The sequence below is a fragment of the Geospiza fortis genome, unplaced genomic scaffold (assembly GCF_000277835.1).
Source record: "Geospiza fortis unplaced genomic scaffold, GeoFor_1.0 scaffold59, whole genome shotgun sequence".
Classification (NCBI taxonomy): domain Eukaryota; kingdom Metazoa; phylum Chordata; class Aves; order Passeriformes; family Thraupidae; genus Geospiza; species Geospiza fortis.
This window is the reverse complement of record NW_005054381.1, coordinates 3,061,710-3,086,893: the sequence shown is the minus strand read 5'-3', so window position 1 is coordinate 3,086,893 and position 25,184 is coordinate 3,061,710. Positions and strand designations below refer to the sequence as shown.

At 46.7% G+C, this 25,184-nt stretch overlaps 2 protein-coding genes across 2 annotated transcripts in view; one reads left to right on the top strand and one right to left on the bottom strand.

Moving 5' to 3' along the window:
- Nucleotides 1-6,524: 6,524 nt before the first annotated feature.
- LOC102037835 (myeloperoxidase) lies at nt 6,525-20,854 on the top strand. Its single transcript, XM_014308695.1, has 13 exons — nt 6,525-6,531; nt 8,261-8,354; nt 9,183-9,358; nt 9,966-10,089; nt 12,105-12,234; nt 13,099-13,299; nt 13,393-13,708; nt 15,068-15,228; nt 15,647-15,899; nt 17,732-17,902; nt 18,673-18,910; nt 19,374-19,591; nt 20,814-20,854. The coding sequence occupies exons 1-13, from the start codon at nt 6,525-6,527 to the stop codon at nt 20,852-20,854; spliced, it is 2,130 nt and encodes a 709-aa protein (XP_014164170.1).
- Nucleotides 20,855-22,618: 1,764 nt separating this feature from the next.
- The window catches only part of LOC102034125 (1-acyl-sn-glycerol-3-phosphate acyltransferase alpha-like), a 6,174-nt gene continuing 3,608 nt past the window's right edge, over nt 22,619-25,184 (bottom strand). Inside the window, exon 6 of the mRNA XM_005425131.1 lies at nt 22,619-23,383. Coding sequence (XP_005425188.1) covers nt 23,238-23,383 — 146 coding nt within the window. The 3' untranslated portion in view covers nt 22,619-23,237. The remainder of the gene's footprint in view (nt 23,384-25,184) is intronic.

Genomic DNA, 25,184 nt, shown 5'->3' with positions numbered 1-25,184 from the left:
ATCTTTGCCTGAGAGCCCCTTCATTTAAAATGATAGCAATTCGGAGGGGTGGGGAGGGTTTACATTCTCCATTTCAGGGGAGGCTCCTGCCTTCCTTAGCAGACTCCTGTCTTTCCAAACCAAGACACTATTGCAGGATTTCTTCCTGTGATAAGAAGAGCTGCAGGGCTGCTCCTCTGAACACCCTCCTGACCACCTCCTAAAGGTAAAGAGTCCCTGGAGATCAGGGCCAGAGGCAGGATGGGAACACAGGGTCCCCTCGAGGGAGTGTGACTGCCCTGTGTCTGTCTGTCCCTCCCGGAGCCAGGGGGACAGGGACTGACAGTAAAACTCTTTCTGCAAGCAGGAGTTGAATCTGCATGGGGAAACCCCAGAGGATTTCAAGTCCATTTCAAGCCTTCACCACTCAGCCATCACAGCAGCTTGCCCAGGCTATGTCTGCAGAGCCCCTGGCTGTAACCCTGCCCAGGGTCACAACAGGACCTGGTCCCATCCTGGACATGGATGCTGCTATCCCTGCTTCACATCCAGCTCAGGGACTGCTGATCATGCTGCCACCTGCCCTGCACAGAGCACCCCAGCAGCCCTGGGAATGGGAGCTGGGCACTGGCCGCAACATCAGGGGAGATGACATGGGGCATGGACATGGTGGGAGGTCTGTGTCCTGTCTTATCTCCTTGTATCCAACAGGAAACTTGTCCCAGGACAACTGTTCCCAATCGCCTTTTCTAGCCTGGAAATATCCCAGCCTTCTCCATCCCCTCTTCCCACAGTATCCCTTTTTTGCCTCTGTGACAACATGTCCAGACATGGCTCTTGGAGGCAACCTGAGCCATGGACCTGGCAGGTTCTGTCCTGCAGCTGGGAGGAGATGTTCCAGGCTTGTGTGGTCCTCACCAGGTTTCTGCCTGCATTTGGGCTTTTGGAACAGGGGATTTGGAGAAAGGAGGAAAAGGTGGCTGTCAAGAGGAAATGCTTGCTGAGCAAGGTTTGGTAGTGACTTGGCCTCTCCTTTGGAGCATAAATCCAATTTGGAAGGCAGTCCTAGAAGCACTATCCTTGGTTTGGGTGGGAGCTGGCTTTGGGGACTCATCCTGAGACATCCAAAGCCCTCCCTGGGTTCCTGGAGTTATTTCCAAGAGCTGTACAAGAGCTTCCCTGTGTCACTGGCGCTCCATGCCCCTCCCATGGGGATTTATCAGCAGGGACTTGCACATTACCAGATCCCAAAATGGGTCTGGAGTGGTCCACCATGATATCAAAAGGATGGGAGGGTCCAGACCACAGTGGAAGGACCTGGAGATAACCAAAGTGGGAGCAGAGCGTCCTGGAGAGCAGTGGCACCCTATCAGAGGAGGTTGAAGGAGACTAGACCTGAAAAAAAGAGGTCTGAGGGCATTAAGGAGGTTGAAAGGTGTGGTCTGGAGAGCTCCAACAGAAGCATCTGGAGGAGACTGGAGGACACCATGTTGCCTAACTGTTTTTGCAACCCGGCTGGACTCACACTTTGGTTGCACTGGTCGGAATTGCCTCAATATTCCTCTGAGTCTTTCATCTTATTGACTTTTTTCCTTATCTAATCTTGTGTTGTAGGCAGTGAACAGCGATTTTCATATACAATTCTTGTCATATTTACAGACAAAACAATCTTGCCTGGTTAAAAGAACAGGATGTGTTTACAGAAAAGTCTGAGTTCAACAGAGAGCTGACAGCTCTTCTCGTGTAACAAATGGCGCTTTGCAGTATTATGCAATAGAGAAAACCACAGGGTGTGTCATGAGGCAGAACTTCTAAATCAAGGAAATGTTCAGACTCTCGTTTTCACCCTTTAATCTTCCAAGTTTCAGAAAACAGTGACAGCCCTACCTGAGCATTGGTTTTGCTGGACACAGCACACAGCACTCACCATTCCTGAGGACAGGGAATGGCCTCAAGTTGTGCCAGGGCAGGTTTATGTTGGATATTAAGAAAAATTCCTCCACTGAAAGGGTGGTCAGGCACTAGAACAAGTTGCCCAGTGCAGTGGTGGAATCACCATCTCTGGAATTGCTCAAAAAGCACGTGTCTCTTGGGGACATCGGTTAGTGGAGGCCTTGCCAGTGCTGGAGGAATAGTTGGATTCAATTGTCTTAAAGGGCTTTTCCAATCTAAATGATTTTGTGATTCCTTGATTCACTGTTCCCTCCCATCACTCGATGCAATGTTAAAGACACTGCTCTCACCATAAACTATTGTGTCACTGGTGGCAATGTGTGGGCATAGGATGATCCAGAGGAGCCTTGGAATACCAGGGAACCCCCGCAAGCTCTGTCCGTACAGGCATTCCTTCACAGGGTTAAGCATTGAATCAAGCCACAAAATCTGTGATCCTTTTTTGCTTCTATTCACATATTCAGCCTCTTAAAAATTTAAGAATTTAAGCTGCATCCATGGCTCTGGATGACTTCCCATATTTCCCAGCTGTGGGGCACAATGAAAACTGCAGTGGGACCTAAAGCTTCTTCCACTCTCTTGCTAAACCTCTGGAGTGTTTGAAGCCATTTGTTCTCCTAGGGTGTCCTCCCAGTGGCTTTCCAGGGGCCTGACAACTGCTTCTGCTGCGTCCCATATTTCCAGATAAGATAGGAACTGATTCCAGCGCAGTAAGATACATGGAAAATGGAGAAACCATACTCCTGCATTCTGTCTTTACTCCTGCCAGCCCCATCTCCAGAGAAGCCATCTCCCACCTTCCTGCCTGAGCATGGCATCACAGTCTGGAAGAGAAGTGGAAGGGATGGAAGAAAGGTTTACTAAAGGATGGGGCAGGAAGAAGTTTGGTTCTTGAGGGGAAGCTGAAGGTTTTATTTGGGGAGTTTGGTCCACGGGAAGGGAAACAAAGCTTCAGCCCCTGGGGAAGGATTGTTGTTCTTATGGAAGAAGTGTTATAGCTGCTGCTTAGGACTGGAGTCCCATTTAGGCCTTGCAAGATGAGCACTTTCTGTGGATGGATGTGCTGTAGCTTGTTCTGGTGTGTGGGGTGCATTCTACCACTGTTCTGGAAAGTCACAGATGCCTCTCCAAGGCTTTCCAGCCCTGGGCACTGTGCCTCCTGCTTGAGGGAGGTCTGGAAGGAGCCCCCAAGCAGCCTGTCCTCACTAGTGTCTCCCCAGACTCTTGGGCTCACCTGGAGCACCTCCCATGGCTATGAAGTATCTCCATGGCAGGTGGGGAGATGCACCAAGGAGGCTTTATAGCCTTGGGTGTTGAGTCTTTAAAGGAGAACTTCCAGAAGAGGCAATAATGTCACCCCTGGGCATCACACAGCTGAAGACACCCCTGAACACCTCTGTAGTGCCACCTCCTGAACATCCCTGGCTGTTGCTGTCACTTATCCATAAATGGTTAAAGTTCTCTTTTAGAGTTGCAGCCTTTCTATTTTTAAAGCTGGACAATCTGGTTTTATTAAACATCACCACTATGCTGCTGGGAAGTTTTTCTCCTCTAGTTGCCCTACAATTTCTGTGCTGTAACCCATTACTTCTCATTTTTGTCTGTTTTATCCTGCTCACTACATCCCTTTATAAGCTCTGCCCTTCATCTATTGCAGCAGAAGATGCACTGGATACAGTTATGTAAACTTGTGCCCTGGACAAGGACAGATTGGCTTGTACAGGCTATTGGCTCTCAGTTTGTAAATAAATCCACGGTTTGAAATATAGGAAAAATACACCATTGGCGGGTGAAGAGAAAACTTCGTACATTTGAAGTTGTACCCAAATTAAGTCCTTAATCATTATTAAACTTGAGGCCTCATGGTTCACACCTGGGATTTAAATGTGTCTCTGTCACCTAAGGCCAGGTCAAATGGGGCTTGGAGCAATATGGTCTAGCATAAAGTGTACCTGTGCATGGGATGGGGTGGAATGAGATGACCTTTAAGGTTCCTTCCATCTCAAACCAGTCTGGGATTCTGTGATTCTATGATTTCTATGAAAACAAAGCTGAAGGAGTTTGCAGGAATATCAGAGGTGTCAAATGAGGAAGGGGAGGGTGTTGCCTTTTGCTGTTGGGATGGGAGATAGGAATGCAGTAATAAGCTCTTTCTTTTGTTTGTGTTGCTGGAGTTTAAGGAACATTTGTTCCTACAGCCACTTTTTTAGCAAACACCACCAATGCTTTACATAGCTCTGCGTTTATACTGGGGTATAAACACCTTTAGGGGTGAAGATCTGCAGCCTGAACAGGACCAAGAAGTAATGCTGGCAATACCAAGAGCCTGAGAGAAAAGAAATCTACATCTTCTCAAGATAGAGGAGATCTGCTGCTTGGTCAAATAAGTAATAGCTAATTATTACCCTGGTTGCCTGATGTCTTGTAAACTGCTGAATGTACATTGGTCTTGGTGAGCAGGATACCCTGGGTTTTCTAGACGCTCCAAAGATTGCACTGGAACACTACAAATCCCAGCTGGAGGTGACACGGGAGTGCTCAGTGCTCACCTTGGGAACTGCATTTAGGCCCAGTAATGGGCGTGATGTGAGTGCAGCCTTTGCCTCCCGGGGCACTGGAGCCAGGGGAGCAGCATGGGGCTGCCTGCCCTCAAGGACGTGTGTCCTCCAGGGTAGACAGTGTTCCTGTCCAAGGCCAGTGAGATGTAAAGGAAGATTCCTTGTCTGACCTGGCCATTCCTTGCCTTCAGCCTGGCAGTCTCATTGGCACCGCCTGAGCTGGGACTGAGGTCCCTTCCCAGCAATGGCACCAGTGACCCTACTGGACTCCCCACACCCCTCACCAGCTCAACCCCAAGTTCCCCACAGCAGAGTCACAAATGTCTGGATGCTCAAGATAATTTAATCTTGGTATAACAACAGAGTAACAGCTTGAGTTGGTGCCTCTGAGCAGGGATCCAAACAAAGGAAGCCCTGGGCTTTATACTCCCCCAGTCCATGCACAGGAAAGTCTGGAGTCATCAGCTCCAGACATGTCTCTGTGCCTCTCACCTGGCTGTGCACAGGTCCCTGTTCCCCTGCTCGGAAGGGTCCTCAGTCCCAGCTCCAGTGGTGCCACTGGGACTGCCAGGGTGGCTCCTGGGTAGTCAGACAGGGAAGTTTCCTTAGGAGTCACTATGGAAAAGATACTTGCCACAAACACAAAAAAAGAAGCAAAGCCACCCAGCAGGTACCTGGACTTCTGCCTATGCATGTTTTGCAACGAAAGTTGGATAGATGAGGTGGAACATGTACTAGGGTGATCAGAATCCCTCTGGTGCTGGGGGCCACCTGCTTTGGATTCAAACTTCTCTTTAGGGGAGAAAAATTGACTTTGCATTTTCAGTTGCTGAAAATCTGGCCTTCATACATTTTTCTTTTTTTTTTTTTTTTTCCCTGACAGATTTAAACCAACATATTTTTGGTAGCAGTTTTCTTTATCATATATGCTTTTCTTTTATTTATTTTGATTAATAAGAGCTGTGAAAATATTTGAACAGTAGGAAGGATTGGCTCCTTAATCCTGGGAGGTTTGAAAGGCTGATTGATGGCAAGAAAATTCAGCATTGTCTTTTGTTATCAGTGCCACCAATGTTCAAAGGATTAAATTATTTCTACAACCTTGGTCCACTGAAGTACAGTCCTTTTCCCTACTGCATATCATGAAATCATGGAATAGTTTCTATTTGAAGGGACCCTAATGTTCCTCACATTCTGCCCCCTGCCATGGCAGGGACACCTTCCACTATCCCAGGCTGCTCCAAGCCCTGCCCAGCCTGGCCTTGGGCACTGCCAGGGATGCAGGGGCAGCCACAGCTGCTCTGAACACCCTGTGCCAGGGCCTGCCCACCCTCACAGGGAAGAATTTCCTCCTAACCCTCTGTCACAATTCACATTGAAATGAATTACATCACTTGGCCCAAGACTTTGTTCCTTTCTAAGTATTGGCACAGCTATAACTTTGGGACTGTCTATATTTCTGTCCATGTGATTTTGCTGGAGACAGCTTGACCCTGTTATGTACTACTGCCTCATTCCTTGTCCACTTTGTGTCATCCCCAATAATCAGCATTATTTTATAGGAATTTCCAAATTCCTGATGGGACACAACTTTGTTTTGCCTGGACACAAATAGTGGCAGGCCCACCATTCACACATGCTGTATGTGGACCTTGGGATGCCCCACAAATGCATTGGCAAAATGATCCATTTCTGTCTTCCCAAACCTTCACAAATTCAACCAACAAGGAAAAAGAAGCCAAATTCCACCATGGTCTTTAACCGTCATAAAGTTAAGCTGACCTCTTTCACTTGCAGGAAAGAAATACGTGTCTTCATTCCTTGTTGAACTGATTTTTCAAGAAGGAAGTCAGAAGGAATGGAGAAGTGTACACTTTCTAGATCATTCCAGGAAAGCAAACCAGCAGATATTTCCTCTTGGCTCAATCTGGTCCCATTTTTTTTGGCCACACCCATCTCAGACCCGGCGAATTGCTGCCCTGGTGCAGGTGTATAAAGAACTGACTTCTCTCCAGGCCTGCCAGTGCTGCAGAGATGGCAGGTAAGATCAGTGCATTTTCATTCTATATCTGCATTTGATATTTCTGATGTGGATATTGGTGCATTCCACAGGTGAACCCAAGGAGATGGGAGGCAGAGCAGAGTGTTGGGACCTGGTGGTGCTTCATTCCTCCTTCTCCCCTGATGTGTATTTAATTTATTGTGAAAAGTGAGCAAAGACAGCCTGATTTATTTCTTGGGCAGAAAATTCCTGCAATATATGTTTGCAAGGAATTAGCAGTTTTCAATCTCCAGGAACGTGGTCCAAGAATTTTCATGGATTGTAAATGTAAGATAACTTTTCCCACTGTGAGAAATCTGTTAGTTCTTCCAAATTTTGTCCCTGTCCTGTTCTAAACAACTTGAAACTTGACTAAATTACTTAAATCTATTTACAACCTTTGGGCTAAAAATCTCCATTCGGGGAAGGTGCTGTGCCACAGTGGGAGATATTGGTGGAACAGATCATACACATTTCTGCTTTAATGTGAAACAGGAATAGAGACAAATTTCAGGGAGCAGCAGGAGGACTGGCAGGGGTGGTTGAAAGTGATGATAGACGTGGCAGCTTGTTTTGTTCAGCATCAAGATGGAGGGGGCAGAGAGGGAAGTGTGGGGTCAAGCTCCTTCCCACCAGCTGCTTGTGGACGTTGCCAAAGACAGGACCCCAGGACATCAGCGTCTTCCAACTCACCTTCTCAATATCCTCCACCACTGAGGCTGGACTGTACCTGGCTGACTATTCCTTGGCAGCTACTCAGCCCACTTTGCTGAGGGTCCCACCTCTCAGAGGTGTCCCTGTGTCCTGCCAACCCCTAGAGCCACAGCCCCAGCCTGAGTCCCACTGACAGGTCTGGACAGAGGCAGCTCGATTTTATTCCTGGATCCTGAAAGAGATATTGAAACCAAACATCTCAGTCTGTTCTGACCACTCAGTGAAGCCCTGCCCATTGAGGATTTATGTTGCATTTCTCCCTAGGCACAAGTCCAAGGATGACTCTCCTGGGATCCCTCATCACTCTCTGTGCAGTTGGAGCAATGGGTTCCTCGGGCAATAGTAGGTTCCTCTCTGTCCTTTGGCTGCTGCTGTACTGGAAAGGGTGTGAATCAAAACTCAGCTGGAGTTCCCAATTAGACACAGCTCCAATAAAAAATTGAAATATCCTGTAGATTGATCCACTAAAAATGAAGTTTATACCTGAGAGATTTGCCTATGGAAACTCCCTAACTCCCAACAGCCCATCTGAGCAAATCATCATTTTATGACAGGAAACTTGGGGCAGAGACTGTATCTTTGACTTCTTCTGTGCACTTTCCCTGGGGAAAGGTCTGGAGCCCCAGGAGCCACTGAGGGAACTGAGAAATCTCCTTTTCTCAGCCTGGAGCAAAGGAGGCTCAGGGGGCCCTTGTGGCTCTGCACAGCTCCTGCCAGGAGGGGACAGCCGGGGGGGTCGGGCTGTGCTCCAGGGAACAGGGACAGGAGGAGAGGAAATGGCATCAAATTGTGCCAGAGATTTAGATTGGATATTGGGGAAAATTTCTTGATAGAAAGGATTGGGAAGCATTGAAACAGGCTTTCCACAGCAGTGATGGTGTCACCATCGCTGAAAATGTTAAAAAAACCTTGGTATGTGGTAGCTTGGGGACACGGTTTGGTTGACAACAAAGCTTTTGGTGTATAATTGAGTATCCTACATTTCTGTTTTTTCTTCTTTTATTTTGTGGAGCAGAGGTCTCAGAGGTGCTGTCAGATTCGTCTCTCCTGAGCATCATTACTGAGGCCAGGCAGTTGGTAGACGCTACATATTTACAGGCCCGAAAAAGGTGAGTTCTTCCTGCATGACAGCCCAAATATTTTAAGGCAGTAAGATTAAATACATGTGTGTTTTTTCTGTTTTCCAATGCATATTTATTATGGAGAAGCCTTAGCACCAGAGCTCTCTTTGTCATGGCTGGAGGGATCCTTTTGCCCAGTTTGGCTGGATTCTGGTCCCAGAACCACCAACCATGACCTTCAGGTATTGTTTCCTCACCCACACTGCCATGAGCACCTCTCACTGGTCCATAATGGTTCAGACGTGCTGGACACGTGTGAGTCCTCTCCTGGCAGCAGGAGTTCTGCCCCTCTTCAGAAGGACTGGAGTTGTGCAGATGGACACCCTGCCCCAGACAGATGTCAGTGGAAGTCAAACCCCAGGTATTCTCTGTGATTGTCCCAAAAGTCTGATCATGCAGTGGGATGATTTTGGAAGGAGTCTCTCTCTACTCATCCTACAAAAGTAGCAAGACAGAACTTTGAGACCAGAAAGAGATGGAACAGGAGCGAGGTTGTCCCTCTGTTCACAGAATACACCTTGCAACATAATACATGTAAAATTTTATCCAGACACAGTTCATTGATCTGGATTTCCACATGATAGAACAAAGTTTTTTGTGACAAGGAAGTATGACTGCAAACTTGAAGTAGGGCATTACAGTGCTTTGTTTGCTGAAACCATCTGAGCTGACATGCTAATGTGCAGACAGCTGGTCCTACTGGGCAGGGCCTGCGTGTGACCCTGCAGTGGTGTCACAGCTAATTACACCCAGTCCAGCATGACAGAGGAGCTCTGATTTCAGAGAAGGTGCTTCATAGAACTCTTCTATGCTCAGCTTAAAGAGAAAACTGGAGGAAAAGATTGTTAACCCAATGGATTTCCTGAAGCACCTAAAGGACCCCATAGGAAGAACCAGATCTGCAGTCCGTGCTGCTGATTATTTGGAAACTACTTTGAAACTCCTCAAAAGGAAGCTGCATCTCTCTGGGGAACAGAGTTTCAATGTCACAGGTAATGTGATTTAGACCAAAATGCCTTACAAAGAGCAAAGAGCAGGAAATGTGCCACAGCGGGTGGCAGGGAGCAGCTCTGCCATGACCCAAATAACCAAGGATAAAACCCTTCCCCAACAGGAGAATAGATTTGAAGGTTTCTCAGTAACAGACCAGACTCCCGGGTGTTTTATTCATCATCTTGGAGAGTGCATCTCTCCTATCCTTGTAAAACCAGCTTAACAATACCTGGAACAAACCTGGGACAAAGACCACTGGAGACTGTAATCACTGAAAACTCTCCATCTTCCACTTCTGCTCTGCACACCTAGGTTGTACCACTCCGCAAACTCATCATTTTGTTCCCAGCTTGGGTAAAACCTTCCTGGTGATGATGCTGTCCACATTCCCCTGAAAAATATCTTTATGCCCACCCAGCTTCCCTAGTCCAGAGGGGAAGGCTGATCCACAAAAGGATTCAGGCACCAAATTAACAATTTCAATCCAGATGTTTTATACCCACAGCTCCAATTCAGTGGGCTCAAATGTTGACCTAGAACGCTGAGAAGCTAAAACAACAAAAGAAGAGTAGGATCAGATGTTACTCTACAGGGTTTCTCTTGCAGACCTGCTAAGCAGGAGACAGAAGGAGATGATTTCCAAGGGCACTGGCTGTGACTATCAGACTCGTTCCATTAAATGCCCAGAGAGGGACTTTTACCGGACCATTACTGGGGAGTGCAACAACAGGTAGGATTTGTGTGTGGACAAGATGAGTCTCTTTATTCTGACCCAGGGTAGATGATTTGTGAAAGTGCCTTTTGAAAGGGCAAGAAGAGTGAAATGCTCAGTTTAATAAGCCTATAACAGAGGATTCATTTCTACCTGTGCCTGTCAGGAAAAAGATGTAACTTCTTTAAAATCTCTTTAAAATTTCTTTAAAAAAAAGATTTGCACCCACTGTCCTTTAGATGCTGCTTTAGATGAAGGAAAGGATCTTGGGGTGGGGGCAGGTAAGAAGTTGAGAAAATTTTGAGGCTATGACTCAGCCTCTCATTTTGCTGGAGGCTACAGGAAATCATCCCTCCACTCTTCCGTAGGGATGACACTAATTTCCCCAGCTGATTTTGATTATAATATTCAGCTGTTGATGTATCTCTGTGATGAGTAAGGGTGGGAATTAAATAAGATATTAATTCTTGGTCCTTCCAACTTTGTGTATTGTACATCTTTTTTCTGAGAAAATTAGTTCTTCAGGGTTTTTTTGCACATAGTTTCCGTCCAGGTTCAAAGCTGGGATCAAACATTTATTTCCTTTTGCACTTTTTAATTTATTTTTTTTACCAGAAAATGACCAAATTTCTAGTCTGACAATAACAGTCAAGGCTCCTTGACCTGCTGTATCAGTGCCAGACCCCAAATCTGAGTTGAACTTGCATCCAATGTGCACCTGGCATGAAACAGATGTGCTAGATGTGATGACATAGCACAGCTCTGCAGCAGTGTGCAGGGAGCTCACACTCACTGGGGTTTTCCAGCCTGCTCCCCTGGACTCCAGGGCCCCCACCCCTACAAGGACAGCATTGTCTGTCTGCCCAGCAAGGGTATAGAGTCTCTTTCACTGGGGATATCCCAGAACTATCTGGACACAGTCCTATGCCATGTGGTCTGAGATGACCCTACCTGACCCTGCCTGGACATGGGACCAGGTGACTCCAGCGTGGTCTGTTCCAGCCTGACCCATTGTGGGTTTTTGTGTCCATGCTGATTTGAGGCTCAGGGTAGGGTTGTCCTTGACCTTGTTGGGCTGTCAGAGAGATGGAGGGAGGCTTGAGGGATCCCTGTGGTGTTAATATTTTCCCAAGGATCTTGCTCAGCTTGAGGTGCACACCATGAAAATAGTTTGCCTGCAAGGACAGTAATAACAATCAGAACAAGACCCTGGTGGTTCTGAGTCCTTAATACTTGATGGAATTGCTTCAGCTCTGGCACAGTCATTTTCCTAGGACATGCTCTTATTTCCCAGCACATTGCTGTGAGCACTGGCTACTCCTCTCCTTTTCCAGTGCAGAAGCATAGAATCATTTAAGTTGGAAAAGGTGTCCAGGACCCTCAAGTCCAACCTTTGACTCATTCCCACCTTATAATCCAGACCAGAACCCTGAGTGCCACATCATATAGACATTGCCTGAGTTTTGTGCCCACAGGGCCACAGATCATTGGCTCAATCAGAATTCTTTTTCTTCTGAACACAAAATGATGACTTTAGCAATTCAAACTTTTCAGAGCAGTGCAAGGCAACAACACAATGGCCACAGCTGCAGGCTGAGAGGGTCTGTGTAAAAACTTCCCCAAGGAGCAGCCTTGCCACAGATCCCCACAGAAGTGGGGAATCTTCATTCTTGGAAGCTTCCAGCCCTCAGCTGGACAAGACGTGGCCACCCTCACCATGCTGATGGCCTTGCCTCTGATTTTGAGAGGGCAGTGAAGACAGAGGTGGTAGAGAGATTTAAATGCCAGATAAAATTAATGCAGATTTAACTGACAGACACAATAAATAGAGTGACACAAGGCACCTTTTTTAAAAAAGTTGCTTTTTCTCCACAGTAATAACCTTGGTATAATTTGCATCTTGGTGTTTTGCCAGTCTAATCCCTGTTACCAGCTTGTTCAGACATGGAATAAAGGGTTGTGAAATATTGGTCTGTACAAGCCTGCTGATGTTTGAAAAAATAACAGAAGTTGTTTTTCTGCTGATGCTGCAGAAATCACTCCCACCTGGGGTCCTCTAACCGCGCATTCGCGCGCTGGCTCCCAGCTGTGTACGAAGATGGAGTGTCTGTTCCCAGAGGAGCAAGTGAAGGAAAGCGCTACAATGGATTCCCACTCCCACTGGTGAGAGTTGTTATCCTAATCCAGCCATGACTAAGGACACTGCCTTCAATGCACCCATCAGGAAGGAAGTAGTGACAATATCTAAAGTGTAAATTGCTTGATCTTGGGCAGCTTTTCCACAACTGAGTTATTGCTCAGGTTAATATTTTTTGTTGGAGACAGACATGAGAAAAAGGTTATGGATGCTTTCCTAAGCAGTCTCCAAAGTGTACATCCCAAGGATTGCTGCAGTCAGTGCTCAAGGACACCAGGAGGTTTGTACAAACCACAAAGCTTGGTAGTTCCTCAGCTATGTTCTTGACTTTCTGGTGTTCACAAACAAGTTTCAGCTGGAACGGGCTTTCCATGAAGCCAAGTTTGGCTGAAGGACTGTGTAGTCTACTTTTACACCTGATTGGATGGAGCTGAGGAATGACATGGAGCTGTGTAATGCCATTAGTCTTAGTAATTTATCTAAGATAATCTTGTGCATAATCTACAACTACCTGAAAGGACCAGTTGTGGGTTGGCCTCTTCTCCAAGGGAGCAAGTGACAGGACAAGAGGAAATTGCTTCAAATTGTACTAGAGGAGGTTTACGATATTAGGAAAAATGTGTCCAATGACATAGTGGTTAAGCATTGGAGCAGGATTTCCAGGGCAGTGGAGGAGTCAGTCCCTGAAGTTGTTCAAAAACGGGTAGACGTGGCAATTCTCAGTATGGTTTAGAGGGAATGAGGACATTCGGTCAAAGGTTGATGATCTCAGAGGTCTTTTCTGACCTTCATGATTCTGTCATTCCAAGATGTCTCAGTGGGAGTTCAAGTGAGAGGCAACCCCTCCACCGTGGCAGAGACAGTCACATTTTCATTTTGGTTTCCTGCAGGTTCGAAAAGTATCCAATGAAATTGCTCACACGGCCAACGAGAATGTCACTGCAGACCGGCAGCTCTCGCTGGTCTTCATGCAATGGGGCCAGTGGGTCAACCACGACATAGACTTGGCCCCTGCCAGTGGGGAAGGAGCCAGCCTGGAGCTCCAGTGCCACACCAGCTGTGCCTTCAAGCCCCCCTGCTTCCCCATTAAGGTACCCTGACTCTCACCCATGCCACACTCTCTTACAGCAGCAAAAATAAAACCACAGGGCTTTCTGAGGCATCACTTGGCTTGTTTGCTTTAGTTCCCCCCCGACGACCCGCGGGAGCTGAGCTCCGATACCTGCATGCCGTTCGTGCAGTCGGCCTCCGTGTGCAGCCCCGGCACCTTCCGGCGGGAGCAGCTCAACGCCGCCACGTCCTTCATCGATGCCAGCACCGTGTACGGCAGCGACGATGCCCTGGCGAGGAGCCTGAGAAACCTCAGCAGCCAGCTGGGCCTCATGGCCGTGAACCAGCTCTTCAGGGACGCGGGGCTGGAACTGCTGCCCTTTGAGAACACGACGCACAGTGTTTGTGTGCTCACCAACAGGAGTGCCAACATCCCCTGCTTTAAAGCAGGTAAGGTGCAGCTGGGGGGTTTCAGAGGGTCATAAAGTCAAAAAGGGACAAATATCTCTGTATGGGATCCTTGTAGGTCTCTTCCAACAGAGGATATTCTGTGATTCTGTGATATTTGAATGACGCACTTTAAGACATGACTACATAAGGGAATCCTCCCCCCAGTTAGAAGAGAAAAATAATCAAGCAACAATCGATTAATAAACATAAACATTATTTTAACTTCCCAAAAAAATTATAGCAATTTGTACTTCCTTTATAAAGTCTTTTCCAAAGCATGAGAAATTTTCAATAGAATAGCCACCAGTGTTTAAAACTTCTCTGAAGCTTTTTTTCGTCTACCTAGAATTCACCATTCACTTGAATGCCAATTGTCAGGTTGTCAGCACTGACTGAGAAAGCTGAGGCTGTTCAGCCTGGAGAAGAGTGGGTTGTGTGGAGACCTCACAGAACCTTCCAGGATCTGGAGGGACTACAGGGAGCCTGGAGAGGGACTGCATTAGTAACTGTAGTGGGAGGACAAGGGGGTATGGCTTCACATTGAAAGAGAGTAGATTAAATTAGATATACAGAAGAAATTCTTCCCTGTGAGGGTGGTGAAGCCTTGGCAAAGGTTGCCCAGAGCAGCTGTGGCTGCCCCATCCCTGGAAGTGTCCAGGGTGAGGCTGAATGGGGCTTGCAGCAACCTGGGGTAGTGGAAGGTTGAAATGGGATGGGCTTTAAAGTCCCTTCCATTCTGTGATTCTATGATTCAGTTTTCAACCCAATCAAGAATAACAGTTAAACACTCTTAAGAAAATCTAGTTAATTAATTAATTAACTAACCCACCCTACATCAGAAGAAAAGTCTAGACTAGTATGAAATTAAAAAAAACTAAAGACAAACACAGAACTTATTCAAATTTGAAGTGATCCATCACAGGAATAACATTTAAAAAAACATTATAAATGTGAAGCTTGCAAAATCAATCACAAGGGTACAGAGTGTTGTCATTTCCTCATTCTCTGCCTGTGAGTAGGGCTCCTGGCTGAGTGAGGAGATGTTCAGTGCTTCTTTCATCATGTCACAGAGGGTCTTCAGTGAGTGCCCTCCAGTTTTCATAGAATCACAGAAGGGTTTGGCATGGAAGGGAACTTAAAGACCATCCTGTTCCACCTCCTGTCATGGGCAGAGACACCTTCCACTAGACCAGGTTGGGCCAAGCCCCATCCAGCCTGGCCTTGCACACTTCCAGGGATGGGGCAGACACAGCACTATTGCCAGAAACATCACCACTTGTTACTTGTCTGTCCTAACACAAAAACTTGCCTCTGAAATTGAAAGCAATGTACAAAATTCATAAAATATTTTCATTTTAGGTGACAAACGGGTGACAGAAAACCTGGGACTCTCTGCAATGCACACTCTCTTTGTCCGAGAGCACAATCGCCTGGCTAGGGAGCTGAGGAAATTAAATCCCCACTGGGATGGGGAAAAGCTTTACCAGGAGAGTAGAAAGATTGTGATTGCCATAAACCAGGTACTGACTACTCTTCACTGTTTATCATCCACAAACTTAGAAATGATTTTCCCGTCAGGCAAAAGGAGGAAAATATTTTGCCAAATCAGTGAAGTTATTTGTGGAAGTTGGAAATTGTGAATGAGGATAGTCCATCTGAGACAGCATGGATATCCAGAGCTTTTTTATGAGCCATGCTACTAATTTATCAATTATTTATTATATTAATGTATAAATTAATTATTAGATAAAATAATTTCACATTTTAAAATAATTTCTATCCATTATGCCAAACTTATTCCATTGCTACAGTTCTTTTTTTCTGAAGATTTTAATGAATTCTGCTGGCAGACAGTCCATGTTCATTCTCTGCACTTGACTTCTGATGCCATTTCTGCTGCAGCTGCTGGTAACTTGCTGTGCTCTTGTGGTTTTTCAGATCATAACATACAGAGATTACCTCCCACTCCTGCTGGCTGAGGAGACCAGCAAGTGGATCCCTTTGTACAGTGGTTACAATGAAAAGGTGGATCCAAGGGCCTCAAATGTTTTCTCCCTGGCTTTCCGATTCGGCCACACGTCGGTGCAGCCTTTTGTGTCCCGTTTGAATGAGAGCTTTCAGCCTTTGTGTTCCTCCTCCCATGTCCCTCTGCATTTGACCTTCTGTGCTCCATGGAGAATTGTAATGGAAGGTAAGAACATGGAGCAGTGGTCCTGGTCTGGTCCTGGGGTGGAGATCAGCTGGTCAGGCACATAGAATTACAGAATCCCAGAATCATTTAGGTTAGAAAATATTTACAAGACCATCAAGTCCAACCTGTGATCCCCACCTTGTCACCCAGCCCAGAGCACTGAGCAGCATGATCAGTCATTCCTTGGACGCCTCCCTCCCAACTCAGCAAGACATGACAGTGGAGTGTTCGACATCCACTCAGACGGTGCAGCTGCTCCTGTGCTCCAGGAGGCAGGAGACTCCCTGGGCCAAATGTCAATCCACCAAAGTCTATGCCAATCAAAGCTCTTATATCCCTCTGTAACCAGGAGACATGGACAGAGGGTGATGCATCCAGTTTAACTGAACTAAAGCAGCATCATTCATTCCTAGAGGTGCCCATCCCTCTTCCTGGCTCTAACTGGAGTTATGGGGTCCTGCTATTACGTAGCTGAGATCTCCAGATAAGTCTTTCTGAGGAAGACAAATATCTGTTCCAAAATGGGTTTACTAGTCATGAGAAATATAATTACAGTTGTGCAGCCAATTTTCCTGGTTTTGCTCATACTGTCTCCTTAATTGCTATGAAAAAGATGCGGACAGTCGGACATTAATTAATGCTATCACTACATTTAATGTTCTAATAAATGTCTGTCAATTAATAGTGAATTACAAACAAAATTCATTGCAAAACCTAAAACCTTGGACAGACCCCCAAGCACCAGGACATAATGGAGCCTGGCAGGCTGAGGAGCAGACTTGGAAAGGAACTGATGGATGGCAAGTAGATTTAGGAGTGTGTAAGGAAAAGCTAAGGGATGGGAAGGGATAAGGAATTTAGTTACTATGTGAGGCTTTATTTACTGGCACCTGCAGACATGCACAAGTTCATACAGGTACCACTGTGAGGGTGGGCAGGCCCTGGCACAGGTTGCCCAGAGCAGCTGTGGCTGCCCCAGCCCTGGTAGTGTCCAGGGCCAGACTGGACAGGGCTTGGAGCAACCAAGCTGGGACAGTGGAAGGTGTCCCTGTCCATGGCATGGGTGGAATGAGAGGGGCTTTAAGGTTCTTTCCCACCCAAACCACTCTGTGATTCTATGATTCTGTGATTCCATATACACATGGTGAAATGAAAATATGAAGATGAAAACCACACCCAGCCCATAGTGGACTGTTTCAGCGGCATGAAAGGGATCATCAAAGCTGCACCTTGGCACAAAAAATCTTTCCTTGCTTTGAAATGGCTGCAGGAGTGTCTTGGTTTGGAAAGACAGGAGTCTGCTAAGGAAGGCAGGAGCCTCCCCTGAAATGGAGAATGTAAACCCTCCCCACCCCTCCGAATTGCTATCATTTTAAATGAAGGGGCTCTCAGGCAAAGATTTGGGAGCAGGATATAACAGTTCTTTAATAGGGTGGAAAAAAAATAAAAATAAACAATGCAGTCCACTAGAACAACACTGACAGAGTCAGAACCCAACCTGACACCCTGTGGGTCAGGATGTTGGTGGTAGTCCGATTGAAAATGTGGCTGCAGGCCTCTGAAGTATCAGGTGTGGTTCTGTTGGAGCAAGGGAGTATATGGGGTAGCAGTGCTTGGCTCCTCCCTCTGGGCGGAGCATCTCACAATGGGATGTTACAGTTCTTACCAGTCATGCACTGATATTCAATAGTCTGTTATCAGCAGGTGTCCCCTCCCAGGGAGGTGTGAATGTGGTCATTCAAAGAGAGAGATAAGGCAAACTGCTCACTTGACAAAAGTAATCAGCCATACAGATGGTAATGGAAAACATCTTGCTTGCAATCTTCAACAAGGAGGCATCGACCCCCTGATCCGAGGCATGGTTGTGGACCATGCAAAACTCATGAAACAGAACCAGCTGCTCATTGAGGAGCTCCAGAACCACCTCTTTGAACAGACAGAGGTGATGGGTCTGGATCTAGGAGCCATGAACATGCAACGGGGAAGAGACCACGGCCTTCCAGGTAAGGAGACACAAGTCCACACCTCCTGTGAATAAGACCTTTTTTCCTTCTTCTGTTTATTCCATGAATTAATTAAGCTTTTTCTATACTAATGGGAAGAACCAGTACCTTAATTTGAAGGTGAAGGATGGACAGACAGTCAAGCTCAGGGAATAAGAGGTTTCTGTATGATAAAAATCTTTTTGTGAGACGTATGACAAGGACAAAAGGCTTAGAAATCAAAGATGATATTGGGGATAATGTAAGAAAGTGGGTAAGAGACTGAAAGTAGAGACACAAGTGACCAAATTAGGCTTTCACATGGGCTTGGACACCTGCCCTGGGCTTTGTTCTTTGCCCATCAATCTTGTCTTGAGTCCCAGACAAGCCAGAGTTCCGAGCAGAAGTGACTTGCATCCACAGGTGGGACTGCCCCAGGTGCTTCAGAAGAACAGGTGCTCTTGGGTTAAACACAACCAAATTTCCTCTTTTCTAAGAATTTGATCCTAGAAATTTTGCCTCCCAAAGCTGCAAGGACTGATGCATTCAACCCACAGCAGTAGATTTAACCAACAGGATGAGGTGCAGTCACAAAGATGACCCAAACTGTTTGTTTAGTGTACATATGAGAAAATACTTGAAAATGTGACATTTGTTGAGACTGCCCAGACAATAGTACCTTCCAGATCCTTTAATACAATGAGAAGAAGCAGGCAGTTCTCATGGGCCAAGAAAGGTGCTGTGGAGATGTGGTGGTGGGTCCTGGTCATCTGCTGCTCCTGCTTTTGCAGGTTACAATGCCTGGAGGGGCTTCTGTGGGCTCTCCCAACCCCAAACTGTAGAAGAATTATCTGAGGTGCTGGGCAATCCAAAACTGGCCAAGAAGTTCATGAATGTGTATGGGACACCGTACAATATTGACCTCTGGATTGGGGCAGTTGCAGAGCCTGTGGTTCCCCAGGGCAGAGTTGGGCCCCTCCTGTCCTGCATTATTGGCACCCAGTTCAGGAACCTGCGTGATGGGGACAGGTGAGAGATACATTCCCTGTGGCATTTTTTAGGGGGGGAAATGCTGACATTTCCTGTGACACACTAATCCAACCCATTTACAGCACTCCAGTGAGTGCTCCCAGCCAGGTTCATCCCTTAATTTTAGCCCAGTTGCCAAAGGACTGTTTTTGTCAGCCTGTTTCTCTAGATACATGTGTCTGAGGAGTATCAGCTCCAGATCTTAGGGGATCTGCTGTGGCCTCTGCCTGAGGTGTCTTTTGCTCTCAGGGCACAAATCCCTGCATCCCAGCAGTCTGCTGATGCTGTGTGGAAGAGGCAGGCTCTCTGTACTGGCAGAACCCAGATCTGGCCACACTGGAGACACCTCTTTCTAAAGGGGTGTTCCTAGGGAAGGTGGATTAAGGACCATTCAGACTCACCTTGGTTGGGTTCTCAGCAAGTAACCAGAGATTATAAACTGCTTCTGAAAATATCATTGCAGATTCTGGTGGGAAAACCTGGGAGTTTTCACTTCACAACAGTTGCAAGCATTGAGAAAAATCTCAGTGTCAAGGGTGATCTGTGACAATACTCATATCAGAAAGATACCCAGGGATGTGTTCAAGATCAACACTTATCCTGAGGACTTCACTGATTGCCAAGAGATTGACATGCTTGACCTCTCATCCTGGAAAGATGAGCCTGAGAGTGCCACAAAAGGTACCAGTGGTCTAAGATCTGTCAAAAATAATAAATGCATTATTAGGTCTTTTCCACACCTAAAAAAATGAAAGAATTAAGGTTTACACAGTGATTCTACCCCAAAAAGATGATGACTGTCTATTTAGCTACACTCAGACAGCACTGGAGGCAGAGGTGCTGTTAACTGGGTTTCCAGGCAATCCATCACTTTCATCATACCTTATTCCCTGCCTCTTCCTTTCAAGCAAATGGGAAATCCCTCAAAATCCAGCCTGTTCTGGACCTTGGGATTGTGTCCTCTAAAGATATTATTTCCTAGTCTTTTCTAACAGGAAAGGTGTTGATGAAAAAGCAACTAGAATTAGCCAACCTGCTCCAAAGTGTTACTGTGCTGCTCCAAGCTCCTACTCTCTCCTCATCTTCCCCAAAACTTTAAATCAGTTTAAGGTATATCTGGAGTAGTTTTGACATGGTATGGCCTCACACACCAATAGCTGAACAAACCTGATCAAAGGTTATGATGTGCCACAGTAAAACAATGTCTTTGTCAGAGATGTGGACACTCAGGGTCCCACTAAAACACTTTTGACTACTGGTCTCCCAACTGAAATGATGTGGGAGAACAGAGGCTTGAAGAATGGACTGGACTGGATTGGATTATTTTTCCTTCTGACAACCCATTTATAGATGATCACAATACCTGGGGATCACCTACACTGTCCTTCTGCAAGGCACAGACAACAAAGCATCTCCATGCAGCTCCTGTATTGAGTTTGAGCAACTATTTGAGGGAAACACTGTTCTTTAAGACAGATATTTGCACTTAAAGGCTAAATTATGGTGGCTTCACCTCATTATTTAGGACCTGAGTCCAGCTTATGTCCTCTCTATACAACAGAGGTTTTTTCATTTTTTATCACATTTTTATGGTCACTAAAATGTGCTGAGCTGCTTCCTGTGGCTCTTTTCTCATCAGGCTTGGGGGAAGTCAAAGTGTTTATGTAACCCAGAGAGAGTCAAATTCCAGGGCTAAAAGCAGTTGTTAGAAGTTTAACCTTTTGAAACGTCAAGAAATTTTCCCCAAACCACTCATTCTAAGGCTGGAAGGACCACAATGTCTCAGAGGTGCAAGCATACAGGGATGAGAAAAAAGTGGACAAGAACAGTGTGTCCAGGAAAGACTTTGTGCCTCTCAGCAGCTTTTTCTTGCTTTATTTTTCTTGCTTTATTTTTCTTGTAGTTTCTAATCCTACTCATCAGACCAGCGTTGGAAACCCCTAATGGTGGCACTGAGCTGCTCCTGGGAAACTCCTGCCTGGACATCAGGCTCCACTGGCTGCTATTGACTGAACATCAGCACATGGTTTCCCAGAGGGAAGCTCAAGACTATGTATTCTGTTTTATTTCCTGTAATGTGATTTTTAAAAAAATATAATTTCTTTGAAAAAAACTTCCAGTAATGTAAGACTTCAGATGAAATAGCAATGATATTTTGTTTTCTGTTGCCCTAAAGAATTCATCAGAGGCTTTCTGACTCTCTAAAAGTGTAATTTTTTTACTTCCCATCCTGAATGGGTGTCAAACCTGCAGGCTGGCATGCTTGCATTGCAAAATCAAACTCCTTATCCTTTTACCTGCTCAGAAATTAGCACATTCATGTAATCTTTACCAAAACTTTCCCAATCTCCTGGTTTTGCATAAGAGAAGGAGCTGTTTAGGCTGCTTCTAATCGGCAGTGAGATTTCAGCCTTTGAAGTCACTGAGGCATGGCAAGTGCATCTTGAAGCTTTGAAACAAGTTTTATTAAAATCCTACAGTGAATCTGTGTGGTTTGGGTATTCTGGGCAGTAATAAAACACATCCTTGTGCACTTACCTACAGTTGGCATCAATGACAGGCTGGGGACAGAGGGGTTGGAAATCTTTTTATCAGAAAAGGGCCTGGGGGAGCTGGTTGACAGTGGCTGAACAAGATCCCAAGTGTGTCCAGGTGGACAAGAGTCCAATGGCACCTGGGCTGTGCCAGACACACTGTGACCAGCATGGCCAGGGCAGTGCCTGTCCCCATCTGCTGGCATGGCTGAGACCTCACCTCAAATTCTGTGTTCAGTTTTGGGCCTCTCACTGCAAGAAAGACACTGAAAAGCTGGAGCATGTTGAGAAGGTGATGGAGCTTGGGAAGGATCTGGAGCCCCAGGAGAGGCTGGGAAGGGGCTCAGCCTGGAGCAAAGGAGGCTCAGGGGGCCCTTGTGGCTCTGCACAGCTCCTGCCAGGAGGGGACAGCCGGGGGGGTCGGGCTGTGCTCCAGGGAACAGGGACAGGAGCAGAGGGCACAGCCTCAGGCTGGGCCAGGGCAGCCTCAGGGGGGACATCAGCAGGAATTTCCCCATGGAAAGGGGGCTCAGGCACTGCCAGGGGCTGCCCAGGGAGGTTTGGAGTGCCCATCCCTGGAGGTGCCCAGGGAAGGGCTGGATGTGGCACTCAGTGCTGTGGGCTGGTTGAGAAGGTGAGGATCAGTCACAGGTTTGACTCCATGATCCTAGAGGGCTTTTCCAACCTAAATGATTCTGTGAATATGCGTGTGATTCAGTGTAAGTCAGACCTGTGTCCAAAACAGTCTTTGGCTATGGTTCATAGCAGCACAAAAAAGCAAATCACACCTAGGCTGGTGGGCATCCTCTGACAGAGAAGACAGAAGGCTGGACTCAGAAATCAGGAGCTGCAGCTCCCAGTGTGTGTTTGAAAGATATAAAAGTTGTGCTAAATATCATGAGGTTATCATAGAATCATCACAGAATTGCAGAATCAGTAAGGCTGGAAAAGCACCCCAAGATCATCAAGTCCATTAACCCAGCACAGCCAGGTCAACAGCTAAACCATGTCCCTAAGCACCAGATACACACATCTTTTGAACAGTTCCAGGGATGATGATTCCATCTGGGCATAGCGAGGATTTTAGGCAGCATACTCCTGCAATTTGCCTCTGGTTTCTGAGCCCCCAGACATGTCCCTCTTGCACTTTGAAGATGCGCTCAACCCTGAAAGTAAAATCTTCCACAGCTTAAAAGGAAGGCTAAATATGCCAAAGAAACCACCAAGCCCTGTAGACATATGTAAGGTCTTTAATTCCCCTCTCCCAAAGCTGCCTTGGTTTCTGTCTCTCATGGCAGAGGTACCTCGCAAATCCTCCCCATGGAAGAGGAAGAAAACAGCACCTTCTCCTGAGTGTATTCCAGGGAAATGTGGGCAACCCTCAAACCCCAGGACAGCCACTTCCCAGGCAGCATGGTCACAGGCTTGGGATCAATGCCTCCACCTTGCTGGATCTGAACAGGGAAAAGTAGTTATAAGCAGGCAGCAATGATCACAGGAAGGGCCCAGCTCTGCCTGGGGTCCAGCTGGTGGGACATTATCAGCAAAATGATTACATAGAAATGTCCAGCTGTCCATTGTGTGTCTGTCTCGCTGGGTGGCAGCGAGAGTGATGCTCTCTAGGAGGAATCAAGAACATCCCCGTTGGAAGCTTCTCTTCTTGGTGGATGTTTTACCTGTCTCTGGTTTGTCAGTGTTGCAATCCACAGCTGTCTCTGCTGCCAGACCTTCCTGTGGTTGTCATGGCTCCCCTCCACTGTGGTACACACAGCTGGAGCTGGAAGATGGGATTGCTAATGGGAAGCTCCATTCGTCATTCCTGATATCCCCTGGTAGGCAGAGAGCATGGAGTCACGGACCTGCTCCGTCAGCTTGGGAACATCGTCTGGGCCCAGGCCCAGTGTCTCCACTTCTGGCAGGATCTGGATGGTCATCTTTCCTGGAAGAACGTGAGAAAAAAAAACCCCATGAGTGGTATGGAAGAGCCAGAGGCAGTACAGCAGGAGGGTTGGTGCCAACCAAGGAAATGCTCTCATTCCCACACCAGTGGAAGCCCAGTCACATTCCAGATGTACACAGCAAAAACCCAGCCTGGGCTTTTCCCATCCACTGAGAGCCTACGAATCATAAATATGGAAAGAGGTGAATCTCTCCTCCAACACAGTGCAATATAGGAGGGGTTTCATATAGGATGGGTTTTCACAGTGGTAAGGTCACAGGGTCTGTCTAGATCACGGGCAAAGACAAGATGTTTAATACAATACATCCAAACTGGCTGTGCTCTCTCTATGTATACCAAATTTAGCATGGCCCCTCCTTCCAGAAACACACTTTGGGATGAGAGAAATTGTGGCCAGGATTCCCTGGTATGTTAGATTTCTCTGGGGAAGCACCTAAGCAATGGACTGGTGTAAACTGGAAGAACATACTGGGGAGCTGCCATCATGCTCTTCTGTTCTGGCACCAAGAGTTCCCGTTTTGAGCCAGTGGAGACAAGACAGTGCCTGCACAGACAGGAACCTGGGGATCTGGGGAGAGTCTGTGGTGTGTTATAATGTTCTTGCATGGCTTAACACATGTGCCTGGAAAGAGATCCAGCAGTCCGGCAGTAGAACTGTGAGAAGGAGGCAAAACAAGCGTAGAGAAGAGCTTCACAAAAGAAAACAGTTTGTCATGTTGGATGGGGCTTGGAGCAATCTGGTCTAATGGAAGATGCCCTTGCCCATGGTAAGGGGTGGAATGAAATGAGCTTCAAGTCCCTTCCAACCCAAACCCTTCTGTGATTCCATGATTCTGTGTTACTGCCTGCACATCTTACACCCAAAGCCAGGCTGGTACCTCACTTCACTTGCTCCTACTAAAAGATCAGAGTGATTACAAGGCTGTGCTGAAAATTCAGGTCTCTTGGGAACAGACTTCCAGCAAGCACCAGACATGTTCCATGAATGACAGTGTCCAACACCAGGCACAGAGCTGGGCTTCCAAGAGACTTCTCAGTGCAGCCAGAGCACTGTGGGCACAGGGAGCTGTCCTGACCCACGGAGCTGCTCGGTGTGCAGGAATATTGACCACCATCTTCAGAATCAGCTCTGGCAAAACTTCCAGATGGGGAAAGTGGAAAAGTACAAGGAAAGCTAACTAGGGCTCTTTCTTCAGCAGTTCAGGTCCTGACTGTTTAACAGCCATTTGGAAAATGGCTCAGAGATCTGCTGAGCATGGAATTAGCTAACCATGAATTCCCAGGGTGACTGAAGTTGTATAGAGGCAAATATACACGTGACTGCAGAAAGTATTTCCTAAATAGCTCAGGGAATTCTTGGAATCTCCATCCTTGGAGTTAATACAACATTTTCTGGACTGGTCACAAAGCTAACTCATCTGTCTTTAGACCTGGCCTTGCTTAAAGCAAAATATTCAGCTTCTTCCAAGATCCCTCCCCACGAGGTTATTCTCTGATTTCCCAGAGCACGGATGTGAAGGGAAAGGAACCGTCTGGCAGAATCCCTGATCATGGTCCTATTGACCCTCAAGTGGGGGAAGACTTCCAGATCCAAAAGACTTTTGTGTGTGAACAGGGAGAGGATAAACCCAGCAGGTGAAAGATGGATGACCGGAAATGCAATTCCATATTTATCATTTGCACCACTCTGTCTTTCCAGGTGTCTGCCTGCAAGGGAGTGACTACACCCAGGCACAACAATGGGAGGAATGAGAATTTCAGATGCAGATCCTCTCCTCAG

What these genes read in the sequence shown, in the direction of transcription:
- LOC102037835 (XM_014308695.1), top strand. An exon ending in ACAGAGTTTCAATGTCACAG is followed by an intron (nt 9,359 to 9,965) that starts GTAATGTGATTT and finishes TTTCTCTTGCAG; the next exon opens with ACCTGCTAAGCAGGAGACAG. An exon ending in AAGAGACCACGGCCTTCCAG is followed by an intron (nt 17,903 to 18,672) that starts GTAAGGAGACAC and finishes CTGCTTTTGCAG; the next exon opens with GTTACAATGCCTGGAGGGGC.